Source organism: Alternaria ventricosa (genome assembly GCF_023758065.1).
Source record: "Alternaria ventricosa strain BMP 2768 chromosome Unknown scaffold_5, whole genome shotgun sequence".
NCBI lineage: Eukaryota > Fungi > Ascomycota > Dothideomycetes > Pleosporales > Pleosporaceae > Alternaria > Alternaria ventricosa.
In genome coordinates, this window is record NW_026055685.1 from 929,804 (window position 1) to 949,336 (window position 19,533).

Consider the following 19,533-nt stretch of genomic DNA (forward strand, 5'->3'; position numbering starts at 1 on the left):
CACAAATACGACCTAGCCTCTTGCAAGCTTCTCGTGACTGCATTCCGGCGATGACCAGCGTGAATGCTACAGATAATTTGGACTAGTTTCGCCGCCAGATCACGGGACTGAGTGCGCCTTTTCTCCACAGGCGCCGTTCGTTACAGGAACCACTCATCATTTCAACAGTCGACACACCCGCCGCACGCACTTCCGATCGAGAATCATCCCGTTCAATTACCAGCAGACTCTCGCCATTACCATCCTCACCGACAACACTCCAACGACAGCCGCGATGGCCGACCAGCTCACCCAGGTAGCCGCCTTGGTTACACCCACACTACACCGTCACCACAAGAGACGCCGCTCGACATCGACTCCACCAGGTCAAGCTGCGCTCCGTCCTGGCGCCGGCCCATCGAACGATGAGAACCATCCGCCAACTACTCCACACGCACAGCGCCACTCAGAAGACACCACTATATATGAGCAGAACAGGAAAGCCCGTGGGGTGAAGCGCCAACGTATCGCTGGCGATTTCAATCCCGTTCACAACCCTGGCTCCCACCTTCCATCCGACCCGAAAGAAGTGCGAGCAAAGCCCACTTCAACCACGGACCCATCAAGCATCGATCCCGTCTCAGGCGGAGATCCTCCCCACAAAAAGATCACCGCCCTCCCCGTCGACGATACGCTATCTCAACCCAAGCCCATTATCGACACCATAAAGCAGACCCCCCTGACACCAGGTCGAGACCGCAAGAAGAAGTTCAAAGTCTGGGAAGACGAGCCGCAGCCGTCTCAGCCTAAATATCCAACACCCGCCGCCGCAAAGTTGCTGCAAGAAATCACCGACACCGGAGCTCGACACAAATGTCGCCGTATACCGGGCTATAAGCCTCAGTTCCGAGCGCAAGAGGCTGATTACTATTATCATCCTAATCTCAAGGACTTTCACTTTCCACAGGGCGTCGTTGTATCCACTGAGGAAGTTGTCAAGGACGCGGCTGAGCTTGACGCGCCCACTGGCGGAGCGACACAGAGTAGCAAGGATGCTCAGCCAAAGGTTACACAGTCATTGAAGCGGAAAGCCAATGACGATCTTCGAGAGAGTGGTGCAGAGAAGCTAAGGAAGCTTAATGGCCAACAGCCTTTGCCGTGGATGGTCCATGGCAAGATCCGACACGACCCAGTCCAAGACTTTGCGACTAAGTACTTTACTATATCCATACCGTCGCCACCCTTCGAGCTTGTGGAAGATGTGGTCAACACAGCAGAACCGGATAAATTCCAGAAAGAAATCGATGCAGCGCTCGAAAAGGTGGAAGCTCAACAACTGCCATCACCGAGCTCCGAGCCCGTATCCAAGGAGGTATTGTCGTCTCCTATATACTACATCCTGAACCCATCTAGCATAGACCATGTACCGGGGAACGATGAGCCAGCCCTGGATGAACTAGAGTCAAGATCTCTGGATTTAGATGCCATCTTGATGGGAATGGCACCAGAGGTTGAATCCCGCGCTCATGAAGCAAATGCATTCGAAGGGTTCGGTACCTGCAAAACACCGCCACCACAAGACGATAAGTCCTCCGCCGGCGAGGGTAATGCATTCGGAGGGTTCGGTACTTGCCAGCCACCGCCACAAATTGTTGCTGCTGCATCTCCCACGGTCGAGAAAGACGCATTCAAAGGATTCGGTACCTACAAACCACCGCCACCAGAATGTGACAAATTCCCCATCGTCAATAAAGATGCATGCGAGGGGTTTGGTATCTACCAAACACCGCCACAAATCGTTGCTGCTGCACCTCAGCTCGCTCCAAAGATTGTGACCACAGTTCCCTCTCTGATAGACATGAACGATCACGCCATCATCAAAACGGGCGTAGCCTACAGCGAAGGCTATGACCCAGGAAACCCACAGAACTTCAAGCACTACCTCGCCCAGTTCACCGATCGACCTGCGGTTCCGCGACCACGAGAGCGCGAGTATCGCCCAATGCCCGAGCTGTTGGAGATCGAGACTCTGAACCAGCGATTAGACTGGGTAGTCCCGAATGGAGCAGAAGCGCCCGAACTCTTCCGGGAGATGCCAGCACCACCACCCCACATCGACTCAGAGTTAGCTCGTTGTGTTCGCTTCGCCCAGTCCGACGCGCAAAGACGCGTCAACTGGCGAGCACATCCCACCCATGTCGCGGAAATCATCCAGCGCACCAACTTCTACGGAATGGAACTGCTGGTCAGCCGAAGCGAAATGCTCATCTCGTCTCCTCCAACGGCAGATGAGTTTGAGCTTGCCATGGCAACGCGGCTGGCGCATATATCCTTCGGCATGGACACGAAGGACTACATTGCGGCCGATGTGCCAGCTATCATAGAGTACTTCAGCAAGAATCTTCCATCAGCGATAAGCGTCTTCCCAACAGAAGAGGAAGACTGCTTTCGCGCCTTCACGGACTATTATCGCGTGATGTTCGAGGAGGACTATCCACCACTGAATGGTCTCGGCTTGCCAGAATGGCAGGTCTTACTAGACGCGGAGGAGGGCAAGCCCTCACTCAAAGCACAGACCCTACAAGGCATCGTCCAGTCCATCAAAGGACTGGCTTCACAGCGTATCAGCGATGCAGACGGGACAAAGATCCCCAAATATGAGGTTTCTCACGAGAAGCCTGAAACGGGAAACGAGCATCTGAAGAACGCTCGCCTGGAACTTGACCAGGCCCTCGGCGTGGGCAAGGACGGCCTCGACGGAGACCCACAGTGGCCCGATCAGCTGACCAACGCCGTTTTCCCGAGCGTGATTCAGAGCGAGGAAATGCATTACGATGCAAACTCAGCGACTTACTGGAACGACACCAAAGTTCCAGGAGAACATCCCCATCCTTTTGTATCCGAAGCAAATGCAAGGGTTGAAGATATGCACGGCGAGTACTACGACCCAGAGGGCTGGTTTCGCACCGATCTGAATGCAATGGTGTCATGGGGTTCTGGGCTGGATGCCATACCCTCAGGCTTTAGCGCAGCACCAGTGGACTATGGCGCTATGGAGCAATACTTCAATTCGTCGACATTAGACGCGTTCAACGGCGCTGAACCGGAAACGCTGTTATAAAGATGCCGGGATCGAATAGATCTAATCGAGGTTCTGGGAATGTAGCAGCGGTTTCTGCGCCGTATTTCATTGTGTGGTAGCAGTCGTGACTCTTGTTCGATGAAGGCTCCTCGCCTTCAAACACGGACATTGTGAGTGGCTCGCGGTGGCTAGCGCTGAAGGAGGATTGGTGCAGGTACCAAGGGTGGCTGCTACATGTGTTGCATTTTACAAAGATACTGTTGAAATTTTTTTGTACATGGAAGATTAACCTACATGAAAACTATCTATTCGTTAAAGTTCTGCAGTGTGTATGCAGAAGGTGCGACACAACTGTTAGTGATCGCCAGTGCAGATGCCAGCATAGGTGCAAGGGAAATGGAAACGACCAGCGCGCCTGCAAGAGAAGCGATGACTGTAAAAGCTGGAAGGTTGCGTCCCTGGGATCATGTGCATTGCGACGGACGGCATTGGTCCTTCTTGTTGGTGTAGTGTCGGCCATGGTGCCACAACACGCGTACCATGGATGGACATCAGCCTCAGCGACTTCCACAGACTCATCCAACGAAGACAAACCAGAGTTCCAACTCAAGCTAACACTAGCACAACGAAAGATTATATATCTCCATATCGATTATCGGACAGTACGACATTCTCCTTCCTTCCCACCTACCTTTTTTCCAAGCGTGCATCAAAGCCATCTTACCATGACTCCACCACGTACAGCGACAGCACCACATATCGAAATCGGTACCCAACCGATCCCGGCAAAGAACCCACGTGGTCGACCACGCAAATACGGGTTGCCGGCAGCATCAGTACCCAAAAAGCCCAAAACGTCAAGACGAGCGCGTGCAGATACTCCGACGGAAATCCAAGGACAGCCCGAGAAACGAGGCCCCGGTCGCCCACCCAAGGACAAATCACTGAATACCCAAAATGCATCAGCAAAGTCATCATCGTCCAATCCCTCTCCACCAATGAACCCCATTCCAAGCCGTGGACCACAGGAGGGAACTGCCACCGTCTCTGCGACTGAAGAGACTTCCAATATACAGATCACGGTTACAACCTCGAGTGACGTGACTGTGCGCTGCAGTGAGGAAACGGACATAAGTGAACAAAGGGTTCGAGAGACTCTGAGGTTCCACGAGGAGGCCGAAGAAAACCAAAGGCTTGGTTTGGCGGTCAGTCAATGGAAAAGACAAAGGGAAGATGACGCATTGGACTTCGAACTGTTCAAATACAATCATGAGCATGACGTCGAGCCAAATAGGAAACGGATAGCTTTCGCGGACGAAGAGGACGAAGAAGCCGAACAAGAAATCGGAACAGAAGAGTCGAAAAGAAAAGCGGAACGTCGACGTCAGAGGAGAGAATGTCGAGATTACGGCTGCTATGACGAGGATTGCAGAATCAGCCATGCAGTCAGAGCGAATGTCGCGCGTTACATGGAGAATCTTGACGAGCGCACTGAGGCGTTGCGGACCGTGGTGGTAAAGACGGATGATGAGGTGATGGAAGAAGGGACACGGCCCATGATCTTCGACTACCCCTGGTTGATCGCACGATGATAGCAGAAACGTCGGAGGAGCTCTGCTCACCTCTGGTATCTGTCGCGTCGCGCGTTGTTGAGGACTACTTCGACCTCGGCACTGGTGCACAAGCGGCAGAATTTGCTACCGCTTACACTAAGCCATATGTGGAGAGGTCACGATCAGGATCTAGACGTTCGCAGATTTAAAATCTTTGTTATGGGTCGTTGAAGAACCTATGCACAAAAATCGTACCTAGAACTCGCAAGCTCCTTATGCATCGACATGTATGTCAGGGAATGTAAGAGATGGCTCACGTGACACCAAGCTACCAAGGCAGCCCCACATCGGCGAATTGTCCCATCCCATCTCCGACGGCAAGCTTCAACGCGTCAACGCGTCTCTTTCACACACGAAGCTCAACCACGATGCATTCCGACAGACCCCATTCGCGTATCCAAGACCATCCATGTGTTTCGTAAAGCTATGATCCACGCGTTTTGACAGTGTCACCGTGTCCTTTACAGTGTGTCTAGCACCAATACTCATGGCATCGTACCTACTACAGACGGTTCCCTCGAAGTCTCAGTATAAGGTCTTCAGATGCACTAAGAAGATTAAGACCATTACAAGCTTGTACCAAGGCCTCTGCCCAGGCCATGGTAGCGTTCATACAAGAAAGAAGAGTTGAATGAGCATGGAAGTATAGTGTATTGGATTCCACCGATTGCCGCGCAAATCCCTTACAACTACTGCTAATATTATGAAAGAGATGTTGTCGTGCGGCATCGCTTGACCTGTCTACGGTGCTTGTCACAATGCGTATGGAAAAATGTACCGTAAGTACGAGGAAAGCAAGCGGACTGCGCATGAGTACATCAAGTGCGCGAGCTCTCTCCACCTCCTACGTACGCGATATCGTCTTCGATCCCCTGCAACTACAAGGACCCAGCGGCAAGACCTCGCGCCTCGTGGTCGAGGACTTTGTATGCGTCGATATACCTTCCGTGCTATCTAGTCCTCGGCCGCGTACCGAGTCGCTCTGGCCAACCTAGTGCGTCCGCAACCAGCCTCCGCCAGGTATGGATGTATCAGCGATGTTCAACATCGAGTACGAGAGGCCGAAGAGACGTTCGAGTACTCGATCTGTCCTTATCACCTGCCAATCGATACCGATGTCGCCATCGCTCTCGGAGCAAAGAACCAGTCTCTTTGACGTCATTTGATGGAGTTATCGGCAATAGTAACCCCCAATATCGCCCTGAACGATTGTTTCCAGAGTAACGCAGGCAAGATTGAGTCACCTGCCTTCCGAAGTTGGCTAAATGAGCCGTTCTCGCCCTTCATGTGGTCACTCCTGGATTGGCGAACGCGGGGATTGTTTCAAAATCACCTCCAAGATCCTTGATCGTGGGGTTCAAATTGGTCCAGCTCCGTCAATGCGGCCTTTCGTGCTCACATTTTGCAGGCCCTTATGTCCAAAGCGCTAGCACATTGTTTAAGCGATAATTGGATTGCATCTTGTTCTAGCTTTGAGCCAAAGCGCCTCTCCATGCATCTGCTAAAGTCGTAAACAAAGATTTCTTCGTCTGCAGCTACCAAAGCATTGCAACAATATATCGTCGACGAGGCTCGCATCTATCAACACCTTCTACATACCTAACTTCGTCGAATTACCCGTCTTACTCTATATCAACCGAGTTGCAGACTCTCGGCCAGTAAGTTCCATACTCAACAGTGCAAGCAATTCAAGCACCGCTCAAACCTCCATCCGATTGCTACAACGTTTCTTCTACCAAACACTAATCCCTGTATCAAAGGCATCATGGCGAGCAATCCGAAGACTCCTTCAACCAACTCATCTCCGGTCAAAGGGGCTAGGGTTGAGAAACCAGCCGCCATGAGCAAAGCACGTTCGAAGAACAAGGACGGCTCGATCCACGCCTCCCCAACTGACATCTTCGGTCCAAACGCTGTTACCCGGTATCTCCGCATCCCGCAAACCGGCAACATCACCGGTGCGGAACTGATGACGTTTCTTCCCGCGCTGATTCGTAGCCCCGGCGTCCTTGTTCGATTTGTCCAGAACGGTGGCGATGCCTACCCCCTCGTTAGGATTCACAAATGGTTTCGAGTCGTGGTGAAGAACAATTCTCGGCAAGACGCCACCAATGCCGTGATTCACTTGGCCCAGGGGACGATGCGACACTATCTTTAGGACGATCAATGGACTATGACTCGCCACAAGGCCGGTCTTTACCCAAAGGTCGGCCAGGCTTGGAACCACGATAATCTGACTCTTACCGGCGTCCAAAACCACTGCGAGATTCAAGTCCCGGGCAGCCGTCACGATAAACCGGTCGTTGCTAGCGTCCATTTCGCGTCACTGGCAGCTGACGTTAGGGTATACCCATCTGGCGACGACGAGCTCGATCTAACCCGCTGTGTCAAGGCCGCTGTTGCCAATATCGACCTACCGCTGATGTTTCCACGAGACTTTAACTGGCTCACTCAGCTCTTGGGTGGTCCCCGGACGGTACTCCCTGCGCATCGAGATGGTGCACTGTTTGATCGTTGGAGGACTGTGGCGTGGGAGACGATGCCCGAGCCGGAGGCGGTCCAGGCTGCGACAAACCTCACGCACCACGTATTCACAGCAGCACAGCGGACGGCAACCGTGCAGCATCTTCAGCAGTTCCCCGTTGTCCAGGCGTTTACGTTTGTCCGACCGCCTCCTTCTGTCCAGCCCCACGTCCCCGCGCCTCGCGGCCCTGTGAGGATGACAAACCACGCTGGCCCCTCTCGCGCACAAGCTCCTGCTGCAGCCAGCGGTCTTTCATCTATTAACTCGTTGATCCTTAGTCGGATCATGAACAACACTGCCGCCGACTTGTCACATGTCCTAGCTACGATACAAGAGGATCAACTATACGCGTTGTATGTCAGCGTCTTGGCCGCTAACGGCATCGTGCCCATTAACCGCCGCGCGGAGCATACACCTGGCCCGGACACTCCAGACAACTCCCTTCTAGGTCATCGTAGTCTTCCCGACCTAATCGAACCAGCTGCACACGACGCCAGGGCTGTATCTCCATCTGGCCCTTGGGACAACGACATGGCCGCTAACGACAACGAGTCTCACGTCCCAAATCAGTTCGAAGAACAGCTTGACGACGACACTAGCTCATTCGCGTCTCTCGATCTCAGTATGATCGATCCGGAGATCCTGGAGAGCATCGATCCGGAGATTCTGGACAGCATCAACCGTGAGTTAGGTGGCTTCGTCGACCAGCAAAACGATGCGGAGCTCGCACAGGACAACCCAGAAGACCACAACCTCGATTTGCAGGACGATGATGCCCATGATGGACTTGTCCAGGAGACTTCCATCCCTTCCATCGTGGTCCACGACGTCGACGGCGGCAGTGCCGAACACCCCGCTGATGATACTTCCTCCCGTGAAGCTTAGTGTGGTCAAACAAGACCACATATCGGGTCTCTCGAGAGGTTGGCGCATATTGGACAAACATGCATCGGGATTGGAGCGCGTTTCGCGCGGTATTGGAAAAGGTTAGCGAGCGTAGCATGGCGTTTCTGGTAGGACTTCTTGGAGAGGAATCGGGCGTCTTGTACATTCTGCACGATATACCCTTTTCATTTAGTCGTATGCTTTGAGCGAATTCACGTCACATAATAGAAGATGATAAAATTAACAAAAGTGCCTACTCACGTGCGCCCCATGTGTGCTGTTTCACAAGATCGCGAGAACTAGGAACACGATATGAAGGTTTGAAACAAAGGTGAACTGCGAGAATGCATTATTATCAGTCCTGTGTACCTAATTCGATGACCATCTTCGTGTTATAGCGCAAGACTGCCATGATATCCAGAATATCCAGAGGCAGATGCAGGCATCAATACGACCAGAACGCAACCCAAAAGTATTTCCGGAACAGAGCCCAACGCCCAGTCAGCTCACATACCATCCCTAACAACCTCCTCACTGACCCAACCAATCTCATACCTATGCGCAGTGATACACTCAAGATGCCAGTCATACTCCGTCCAAACACTACCAAACAAGTTGAACTGCTGCTTAGCCCAACGAATGTTCTCAGCCCAGTCACTAGTATCCTTCGGGTGAGGCTGACTCAATAGGTGAAGCTCGCGGAACGGAGCGTGGCGGCGAGGACCGTTGAAGCGGGCATAATCGTAGGCGGACGCGTACATCTCGGGGAATGAAGTGTGTGGAGGGGACGAGTAGAGGTAGATGCTGTAGTTGTCGATGCGGAGGCGGTCTTCTGAGAGGAAGGGAGCGGGGAAGAAGACGGGCTCGCGCTTGAGGTATTCGCGGGCGGCGTCCATGACATCTGGGGTGAACTCGGTCATCATGTACGAGGGCACCTTCGTCTGCTGTCGAACTTTCTGAGGTGACGGTCCGATTCTTGTCATCGGTCAGCGCGAGACATAACATCAGAGGCGAAGAGTTAACTTACCCGGGGACTTTGAGCTTCAAAGTGCGACGCTCAGGTACAAAAGCAGCCTTGATGTTCAAGCGAGCTTTGCGCGCCGCTTTCCGGCCGCGTGCTGCATGGATTGGCGAAATCGCCTCCTCAGGCTCACTTGTGTCTTCTTCTAGAATATCATCGTCAGGCTCGGACTCGTCCTCTACGAACTCGTCATCGTCGGCGGACGAGTTGGGGGTCGGCGGTAGACGGGACAGTTTGCGCTTCTTGGAGGGGGTCGCGTAGGGTGAATCGAAGTAGTCTTTGTCCTAAGACCAGTGTCAGCAGTGCTACCATGTGAGACATCGCAGGATCGACTGTCGTCGAACATGGGTGAGAGACTTACCTCAGTGTCAACTTCAGGCTCTTCAGCAAAGTTCATTTGCTTGCCGACAAGCCTGCCGCTTCTCCTCTTGCTACCATCCAGCACCTTTCCCAGGCCCTCAACTGTACGCTTCTGTGGTGTCGCCGATCGTGACATGGCGACCAGCTCGATGTCGTCGAAGAGTTTCTTCTTGCTACCGCGCGAAGCTTTGACCTTGTTGTTGAGCTTGGATGATGTGGGAGTCTTGGGCGTTCTAGGAGCGCGGCCTTTACCGGGTGTAGACTTGGCGGGTGAAAAGGCGTAGTTGCTGTGACGGGCAAACACCTGCTTATCGTAGTGATTGTGAGTGACTGTGGCCGGTCCTCCGAGGTGAGTGATGAGGCGTGGAAAGTCGGTGGGGAAAAGCCACGATTCTTCCTCGTGCTCAATAGCGTATTGCACACAGCGAGTGAGGTCCAGCGCGTCATCGCCACACGGGTGCTCTTTCACATGGAGGGCAAGGTCTTTGAACTCCAACGGCGAGGAGTCCCAGTTGACCTTGTCCTGTCCAGGTGTACCAGTCCTCACGTCCTTAGGGTGAGTCCGGTTAGGTGTACGGAAACCGTGGACGTTGAGATTGTCTTCAGGCCTCGGAATTCCAATGTTGTATTCCAAATGCATACCGAATTTCCAATCGTCGTAGCCGGCGCGTCGCATGGCGTACTGTATCATGATCATGGCGGAATTCGGTGGGAAATCCTGATCCAGCGGCTGGTCTCTGTACTCGTTGATCATAGCAGCGAGATGGCCAGCTTTCGCGCCGTGTGTCACGAAACGGTCGATAACATCGATGGATTTGAGCCAATGCGGGAGGTAGGCAAGGATTTCGGCGGCGGTCAGATTGCCGTTTGGGAAGGGGAGGTTCCAGCTTGGGCTGTGATAGCCAAAGGCGTTGTTCTTAGGAATGGCCGCCATATCGACTGATCTGATGGTCAGGACGAGATCGGCAGATGCGCAGGCGAGCCTGCAAGATCGCCTTTTACAGAAGTTGCGAGGGGTGGCCGAATGCGCAGAGGATAGCTTACTGGAAAGTGAAAGTGTGAGAGTCTTCAAAGACGATACGAAGTCTCGCTGCGCTTTGTCTCTAGTGATCGATGCGTGATGTCTCCAATGGCTGCGAAAGCAGACCCTGCAAGCCTTGTCGTGGGCTGAAGCTGGCACTTCGGAGACGCAGGTGACGGCGGAGTCGAGCAAAGTTGCTCCAAGGACGCTCGGACCGGGTAGAGTGGCCTTCTCGTTGATGTAGCGACAGCCACAACAGAAGCGCGAGGCACACTCTACTAACCACGTGCAGATTCCCATCACCACCGCAAACACCATACATGCACCTCTGACCATGGATCATCCGCCGCGACCGTACTGACTGCCAGTTGTCTCACAATAGGCACACTTTCCTAACTTATCGGCAGGTCAACGGCGTCAGCCCCAGGACCGGCTGAGAACGCATCAGAGTCCAACTCAAGAGCACGTATCGAGTACTTCGGCTACGGCTTTGGACCAGACGCGCCTTCAAGATACCTCCCGTTTCCTGCGTCCGCGAGCATTACCGCCGTAGAGCTCCTCGCATTCCTTCCGAACAGCATACACTGCGCTGACGTGGTGTACCGCCTGATTACGAACGGCGCGGTTCCGAACACGGTGAGCGCCATCGTGAACGCCCACAGAAAGCTTCCAAAGGAGTGGGCCCAGGCCAGCTGCCGGCAGAGCATCTACAAGACGATGGATCAAGGTGGGTACAAGGACTGGCGGCTCCAGACGCATGGTAGCTTCCACGAAGAGAGAAAGTCGACCTGGGACGATGCCGATCTCGACGTTACAGGGTTCTCACCACCTAGTGGGAATATCGAAAGCCCTCCGACAGACATACCCTTCAAGAAGCTAGCCATAGACCTGAGCTGCATGCCACAGGGCCATGATGCGCTGGATCTGACTCGCATGGTGGAGTACTGCGTGCAGAATCCGCACGAGCCGTGGTTCTACCCTCGCGACTATGCTAAGGTATTGCAGCTTGTGGGAGGCGCAGCTACTGTTCGAAAAGAACATAGCGATGGCGCTGCTTCCAAACGTTGGGCTGGTATAAAGCCTTCTCTTTCTCAAGACGCGTCAACCAGCGCTCCGCTCGTGCCAGACAAGAAAAAGAAAGATGCTAAGAGAAAGAGGAAGAGTGATACAACAGAAGAATTGCCAGTATCTAGGAGACAGAAAGAAACAGTCCCTCCACCCAAGGGCATAACGCCAGAGTCAGAGACTGAGCATGAGATGCAAGGGCTGAGAGGAAGGGCGGGAAAGTCTGTATGGTTTGACGATGAGCCTGCCGTTGAGGAATCTGCTGAAGAGGAAGAAGAAGAGGAGGAGGAGGACGATATCATGGCCAGCGCCAGCAGAGAGCTCGAGAGAACAGGTTATGCCGCGCCTCCAGAAGATTCAGTTGTGCCATGGGAGACGGCACTTGCAAATGCACAAGATGGGGACGCGATGAACATGGCGTTCTTCTTCGGACGTCAAGCAGGAGAGACCGATCCATACAGCCCATACGCCTTCGGGGGTCCCCGTCACAAGCCGCCTTACCGACCGCTGTACCGTATCGACCAACCAGACCCATCAGATGCAAGCGGTTGGGCAGAGAACCTGAGGTGGGCATTCGAACAGAACACGCTTTACCGCTACCCGTACCGCCCTGACGCTTGGAACGAAAGCCCAGAGCACATGGAGCTCATCGTGAAGATTCGGATTGATCGGTACTGGATGTCGGATGAGTTCGCGGCGATGATTGATGATTAGTTTGGCAGGGATATGATCGCCTTGAAGCTGGAGGTGGTTGGATTCTGGGGTTTGGTTGATTCTGGTAGTTCGCTGAGGGATGGTGATAAGCGTGTCATGTCACGGTATCCGCATTGTGCAAAAAGGCAGCAGCGAACGCAGGCGAGAGAGTGGGGTCATTCACCCGTAGCTGATAAGTGAAGAGATCCGAAAGGTCACATGTAAAGTAATGGCAATGACCGTTCGATGGATTCGCCGTCAGTAAAGCTGTGAGTGATGATGGAGCAAAGAGGTGAGGTTCGACGGTCTGCAAACCTCAGCCTTGGCGTTTCGGCAATGCACGGACTGGCGTCGATCGATGTTCCGACCGAAACCAACTTCGAACACCGTCCAAACTTCCTCACCCCGAGATCGACAGCCATCGTCCCTGTAGTCGCTTGTTTCACGAGAGTTTGTCTGGTTCGCGACGCTGCAAGACGCCACAGTGGATCGGAGGCTGAAGATCCGGATGCGCTGACTGTCGCAGGAGATGATATACGCGATGACAGCTCTTAGGTTGCGAAACAACGGAAGCTCTTCGAACAAGTGCGTGATGTGTAGAAAGGTATTTAGATGCGATGCGCCCCATAGCGATTCGCCGTTCAAAGCTCTTGCTCTCTACAAACCTTCGTAAAACTATACCCCAGATTCACGAGCCGGACTCACCTAATACACTCCTTACAAACCGACACGAACGCACTCGACGACCTCCTTCTACTTCTACAACCTCTTCGCACAACCAAATATCCCACGATGCGTTCCTCCACGATCATCGGTGCCGTCGCGGCCTTCGCTCCCATCGCGCTCGCACAAAGCTCCGCCACCATCACATCAATGGTCCCGATGATGTCTCCCTCCGCGCCTCCCGTCACAATGGCCTGGGATAACAAGCCCGCCCCAACAGGCGAAGCGGCCCTTTCTTCGGGTGCTTCATCGATGAACTCTGCCATGAAATCCGCGATGTCTTCCATGTCCAAGGGAATGTCGATGGAGAGTGGCATGACCATGTCCGACGGTATGGTCATGAAGAGTGGTATGACCATGTCGGATGGTATGGTCATGCCAACAGGCAGTGCTATGGCAGGAATGAGCAACTTCACCGGTAGCGCAGGCAAGATGGAGGTTGGAAGTGGTGGTGTAGCAATGATGGCAGCCATCTTGGCTATGTTGTGAACGGATTGAATCTCCGTTTAAGGCTTGCTGGAGCATATCATGGAAGTTCAGTTGGTTCAGCATAGCGTCGTCGTCTCTTTCCAGCCATTCTTCGTTCATGGATACGCTGTCTTCGTCTCATGCGTTATCTCTTTTCGCTAATACACACTGTACATTCTCTATATACATCACTGCATCACATTGTTCATTGCCTATACCGAGTGGCCGTCACTAGGACGACCGAAGTCTAGCTACTTACCCTCCCAACCAAAGCCTGTGCGCGACACGTGGCTATATCGACTATCGAATGGACAAGCATGCGATCAGCTTGTTCAAAACGCCGATACTACGAGAACCACCTGGCGACCCATATTGTTTGTGATGCAATTTGGTCTTTGTCCGCATGATGCGCCAGTGTCCACACAGCCCATCATCCGTATAAAACCCTGGCTCTCCGTAGAAGCAATCATCTCCCTTATCTGGTGTACCAGCAGCAATAATTCTTCTTCGCTCAATCAGTCCAAGGCATGTCACACCAATCTCATGGCGCATACACCACGTGTAGCTGTTCGCTCTGCGAATACTTGCGTCGTGACAAGCATATTTCCATCAGCAATTTGACAAAATCGGAAGCAGACGAGATGTGGGTAACACTACCGACATTGTCATTATGTTGAAGACCCTACTGACTTTGGAAGTACAAAACGGAATCAGGCAGCTTCTCCTTTGCTACGTCTTCCGCCAGAGCTGCGTAACCAGATCTATGGGTACATATTCACTTGCTACTTTATTGACATCCTTCACATCGCTCGACATCATCTCCTAATCAGAGTCGCTCATCGTCCTTGTCGCGAGTCCCGTCCATATGAGACCTTAGATTGGCTCCTTTCCACATCCATGGTCTGTCGACAGATACATCATGAAACTGCCTTCTTGCCATTCTTGCTGAGCCCGCTTCATGTTGGCTTTGGAGAACTTGCATCTATCACGGATGCGTTGCCTGCTAACGTAGTCGCATGTTTTAAGAATTTGTCGGTGTTCAATGATATATCACTGAGACGGCTCAAAGAGAGTAAATTTGACAAAAATCTGGAAGCATTGCGGAAATTTCCGAGCTGGGAGAAGGTATTGGTGATAAATTTGAAGAGAGAGATAGAGTCGGAAAGGACTCAAGAACTTAGGAGGAGAATGGCCATATATGCGGGTGCCGCGGAGAAGTTCGAGGCTTCTAGGCCATAGTACCTGGACGGTGCTCGTTTTCAAGGTAGTTTGGTTGTGCGATCATGGTGTTGTCGCGGTGTCATTTATCGCGACTGATGACGTCACGCGTAACACCTGTCAGTAGACCTCCACCTAGGTACCGCTTCATCACGAACAACCACCCAGATTGTCATCAAGCATTCTCCGTTTTCATCAAATCGTTTTAGCACTGCTTCTCATAGAGCCTTAAAAGCACGCAGTCACACCGGTATCGCTCGACACACGTTACACTCTCAACATGGCAACATTAGACGAGAAGTCGCTGCTAGATCGCGTCTTCGCCGCCAAAACCACCGAAGAGTCGCGCGGGTTATACGACGAATGGGCGAAGACTTACGACTCAGATATGACCCTGCACGACTTCACCGCGCCACGCCTTGTCGCCGAAGCAGTAGCCCGAGGCCTGAAGTTGAACCATATCTCACCTGACAAGCCTCTCGCCGGCCTCAAGATTGCGGACGCAGGATGCGGTACCGGCCTTGTCGGAATTGAGCTGTCCAAGCTTGGCGCTACGGATATCCTGGGTCTCGACATCAGCGAGGGCATGCTAGCTGTTGCTAAGAACACCGCGGTGTACGATGACCTTACGACTGCGGATTTGACGAAGAGGTTGGAGTTTGAGGACGGAAAGTTCGATGCGCTGACATGCTGTGGTACGTTCACGCATGGTCATCTTGGACCGAAACCGCTGGAGGAATTCGTAAGGATCGTCAAGGACGGTGGGGTTGTCGTCGCGACTGTGCTAGATAGCTTCTGGGTGGAAAAGGGGTTTGAGAAGGAAGTGAAGAGACTGGAGAAGGAGGAGAAGGTTGAGATTGTAGAGGCGGACTTGCACCAGTACCGGAAGGATGCTGGAGGTGGGCGCGTTTTGATCATACGGAAGCTGTGAATTTGAAGCGTATGGCGAAGGTGCATATATCATAGCAATTGCAATGATACAAAGACTACGAGCTCTCTAAAACTATACACATGCGTAAAGTGCGGTATCATAGTAGAAGTCCTTGGTGGACTACACACACAACTTCCGCAACATCGACGACCTAGACGAGAAGATATCCTAACAAATCAGAGAACTTGTGAGTACAATATACTGGTCTACAAGATTCCCGCATGCCTCGTCTCATCCTACATAACCTCCCACCTTTCCCCCATGACGTGTTTATAACAGGGAGTCGCAGCATCGATCGACGCAATTTCAAGTCCCTCCTCAAACCAACCGCGGACATGTTTTTGAACATCAATGAGCGCATCCTCAGTTTCCTCAAATTTGAGATCTCTGAAAAATTTCTCAACTCTCAAACGTAAAACCTCGTTGTCCTCTGGAACATGACGTTTGTTCCATTCATGGGCAAACAAGAGCGGATCTCCCACGACCTTAGGAGCCCAAGAATGCACTTCGGCCTTTCGCAGGTTAGGAAGATCTGTCGGGAGGTAAAAATCTCGGTAAAGTCTGGTCCAGTTTTCGTTTTCGTAGATGCGAAGCACTGCAATGGCGTCTCGCACGTCCCTGGGCATCTTTTCCACAGCGTAAAGTAGATCTCCGGGACGTCCACAGAGAGAACTCAGCTTGAATACCAGCAACCTGGTCTCCGCATAGTACTGGCGGCATACTAGTAGATTTTTGAGAAGCGAGGATAGGGATTGTGAAGCTGGCTTTGTCCCGCGCACGGGATTGGGGTTGTAATCAGGCCTCTTATATTTGCTCGCGTTGTAATCCCAGGGGCGCATGTCATAGAAATTGATACAGTCCACGCGGAAGACGTGTTCGTAGATCCTATTGCGAAGTTCTGCGGGCAGGCGTAGTAGGGGCGATTCAATCTGGTTATGCAATGTGCTACGCTGATGTTAGTGCTGTTTCGAGCCAGATTCGAGAGGTATCATGACTACTTACACAGCGTCCATTTTGTCAAAGAGATCTCTTGGGCGCGAAAGTTTTGGTGTGCAACGATTGACCGTACCGATAATGTTGTCGTAGAGAAGAGGGGTTGCTGACATGGGTCCACATGTCACGACGGAACGGCGTAGCCCGCTTGTCCTATCTGAGCCTAGTGCCATTGCTGCCTTCCCCCTGCAGATCTCCTTCCAAGGTCACCTCATCTCATCGTACAATACTTTTACAAGATACGTGATACATCAGTCCATCACAACCATTCCACGCAGATAGCCGGCATACCCGAATGGCGTCGGCCGCGCAAATTGTGAAACAGCAAGCCCAAGTCCCAGTCCCGCGCCAGCCACGCTCGTTTCTTGGATAGACGCGCTCGCATCGCTCCAACGCCGAGTTCCAACAAAGCATCCATCATCCCAATCGTATTCATATCGCTCGGACGTATCATGGCCTAGGACACGTTCCGGCACATGTCCACATACGTGCGTGAAAAGATCTACGAGATCCTCGCTCGTTTCTTCGTTGAAGTACAGTCGTTCTCCAATGATCGGCCAGGCCGCTGAGAACCGAGCTTTGGATATTGAGCCACACGCCAGCCATTCTGAAGGGCGAATATATATGGGGTTGACACCGAGGTTTGGTCCAAGATCAGCCATGCATAGCCACCGGTCTTTGTGACCTTTTGTGCCTTGCCATGACGGTATCAGAGCACTGTGATTGCTGGCTGGGCTTACGAGATCGGTCACCAGGCCTGAAGCCTGGATCTGAACTACCTGGATAGCTTCATGCCCTCGGACATAGAGGTCGAACGCTTCACATAACGCCGCAGCTGTTACCAGTTAGCACGAAAGTCATACAGTCAGACGACAAAGATTACCGAAGTCGCTAAAGACCGTTATGAAAGGACTAGCTTGTGAGTCGCGAAGACGAAGGTGTTCTTCTATGCAATCCGGACTCAGATGAGCATACGAAAAGTCACACCTGGACTGGAACAAACTTGCACCGACCGAAAAACTGGGCCTGTAAGTCGTCGCACTGTGCTCACTGAAGACGCGATAGAAGTAGGGGCCCTCGAAGCCGTCGATGAGTTCGTCTTGAGGCAAGTCGCTGCTGATTGGCCGGTCAAAATCTAGCCGCATCATCGATCGTCAATCACGTACCTTAACATCGTTTCATCACAACCCATTTCAGATCTTTTCAACGCCCTCCGTCATCTTCATTCCCGAGCAGCACAGCCCTTAGTGAATGATTTGAAGCCGTTACATGGCCTGCCGTCGTGTAGGGAAGTCTTCGGCTGAGCTGGTCCGTGATGGCGCAAAGCTCGCACCACCAGATGCAGCATTTTTCCCGCCCATCGACCTCATGTCAGCATGCATCAACTTCGTCTTCGAACAGATATTTTCAATATATGACGTGCGTATAGATCAGTTGTATTTGATCACGTAAAGTCGACGTCGGCCGGGATGGCGTTCTTCGTATTCACCGTTCTTTCCAGATGGGGCAGCCGTGGCAGCTTCTCCTGGCCACTCGATGTGCCTATTACCTTCTAGACGCGCAAACAAGACCCGTTCAAAGCGCTTCCAACTCACGCGGAAGTGAATAGTACTTTCTCAATTGGCCGCTGAATCACCATTGACCCTGGTGAAGGCTCGAGGCTCGTCCACATCCCAGCCACCGGCTTAGTGAACGCGTTCCCTTCCTGTTCAAATATTGGCTTGCCAACGGGATTCACTTCCCTAATCCATAACTTTACAACTCTACAGTAAGAGGTATTTACACCCGATGGAAACCGCCCGCGAATCCGATAGGCGATCACCAGAAGAAGCAGTAGCGACTTCGCAACATGTCTCCGAAACTGTTCACTCTTCGCCTCAGGTCCGCGATACTCAGACAGACGCACAGATGCCTGCACCATCTGCAGACGGTGAAGCGCGTCTGGACAGTGGGGAAGATGCAAGTGCGACTAGTGTTCTATCAAATCTACCTACGATTACACTAAGTATGCCTTCCCCGCCGCCACTGTATGATCAGTTGTTTCCACCGCAGGCACCTACGGAGCGAATGCCAGCTAGCCAAGCCTCTCCAGAGGCCGCATCACCAACAGGTGATCAACATCCGCAGGAGTCGCACCAAACTCATCATCCAACGCCAGGCACTCCTGCACAATGTCCAACACCCACCGCCACGCCCGTCAATCATCCACCAGTCCAAGTCGTCCCCCGGCCCCAGGCAGACATCGATGAAATCTTCGAAGCTATAGAAACCAATAACTTCGACTCTCCCATCTTTGGGGAAGCAGGTGCGGTATACCACGACAAACTTACCCGTCGGCTCATGCCCAAGACACCTATGTTTCAGCATTACAACATCATTCCTGAGGTGCCTCAACCGAGGCCTGTAGCTGCTCCGAATGATAGACTGCAAACGCCTGATACGCCGACACCTAAGCCCAAGCCCAAGCCTAAGCCTAAGCCTAAGAAGAGGAAGCGGGATGAGACGCCGCAGGAGCCGGTTGGCCAAGAGGAGGTAGTGGTCAAGGAAGAGCCGGTGGAGAAGAAGCAGAAAGGTGTGAAGGTCGAGGATGTCGCGTAGAGGCCACGCCGTTGCACATGACTGGCCTTGTTTGACCTGGACGGAAGGCGCCTGATACATAGCTCATAAGAATTTGGAATATCTCATAAGTGAAAGGAAGACTCTCTGGCGCAATGGTAGCGCATCACGCTTCTATTCAAGCGTCGCCTACATCTTTGAGAGTGGACGCACTCCGGGATGGAAGGCCCGCTTGAACCGTGAAGGTTATGAGTTCGACTCTCATGGGAGTTAACAGCTATTGTTTTTGCTTGTCAAGTACCGATGTCATGCTATACAAGTCTTTATCTATAGTCCTTCTGCTCTTCAAAAGGCCATCGACTACTTCGTGACCATCACCCCGTCCATCGTCTTCACTCCAC

General features: G+C 52.5%; 6 protein-coding genes and 1 non-coding gene across 7 annotated transcripts; 6 read left to right on the top strand and 1 right to left on the bottom strand.

Annotated features, from left to right (window-relative positions):
* Positions 1–274: 274 nt before the first annotated feature.
* Positions 275–3,100, top strand: J4E93_003684 (uncharacterized protein; the record flags this gene model as incomplete). Its single annotated transcript, XM_049341617.1, has 1 exon — positions 275–3,100. The coding sequence occupies one exon, from the start codon at positions 275–277 to the stop codon at positions 3,098–3,100; it is 2,826 nt and encodes a 941-aa protein (XP_049201122.1).
* A 3,339-nt stretch (positions 3,101–6,439) lies between these two features.
* Positions 6,440–8,083, top strand: J4E93_003685 (uncharacterized protein; the record flags this gene model as incomplete). The annotated part of the gene is made up of 2 exons (XM_049341618.1): positions 6,440–6,790; positions 6,833–8,083. The coding sequence occupies 2 exons, from the start codon at positions 6,440–6,442 to the stop codon at positions 8,081–8,083; spliced, it is 1,602 nt and encodes a 533-aa protein (XP_049201123.1).
* A 506-nt stretch (positions 8,084–8,589) lies between these two features.
* J4E93_003686 (uncharacterized protein) lies at positions 8,590–10,398 on the bottom strand (the record flags this gene model as incomplete). The annotated part of the gene is made up of 3 exons (XM_049341619.1): positions 8,590–9,058; positions 9,111–9,388; positions 9,466–10,398. The coding sequence occupies 3 exons, from the start codon at positions 10,396–10,398 to the stop codon at positions 8,590–8,592; spliced, it is 1,680 nt and encodes a 559-aa protein (XP_049201124.1).
* Positions 10,399–10,819: 421 nt separating this feature from the next.
* J4E93_003687 (uncharacterized protein) lies at positions 10,820–12,264 on the top strand (the record flags this gene model as incomplete). Its single annotated transcript, XM_049341620.1, has 2 exons — positions 10,820–10,839; positions 10,893–12,264. 2 exons carry the CDS (start codon positions 10,820–10,822, stop codon positions 12,262–12,264), a joined length of 1,392 nt encoding a protein of 463 aa, XP_049201125.1.
* Positions 12,265–14,932: 2,668 nt separating this feature from the next.
* Positions 14,933–15,583, top strand: J4E93_003688 (uncharacterized protein; the record flags this gene model as incomplete). The annotated part of the gene is made up of 1 exon (XM_049341621.1): positions 14,933–15,583. One exon carries the CDS (start codon positions 14,933–14,935, stop codon positions 15,581–15,583), a length of 651 nt encoding a protein of 216 aa, XP_049201126.1.
* A 2,950-nt stretch (positions 15,584–18,533) lies between these two features.
* J4E93_003689 (uncharacterized protein) lies at positions 18,534–19,174 on the top strand (the record flags this gene model as incomplete). The annotated part of the gene is made up of 2 exons (XM_049341622.1): positions 18,534–18,539; positions 18,629–19,174. 2 exons carry the CDS (start codon positions 18,534–18,536, stop codon positions 19,172–19,174), a joined length of 552 nt encoding a protein of 183 aa, XP_049201127.1.
* Positions 19,175–19,273: 99 nt separating this feature from the next.
* On the top strand, positions 19,274–19,405 carry J4E93_003690. The gene has a single exon. It is a non-coding gene; the product is annotated as a tRNA-Arg (tRNA).
* The last annotated feature ends 128 nt before the right edge of the window (positions 19,406–19,533 follow it).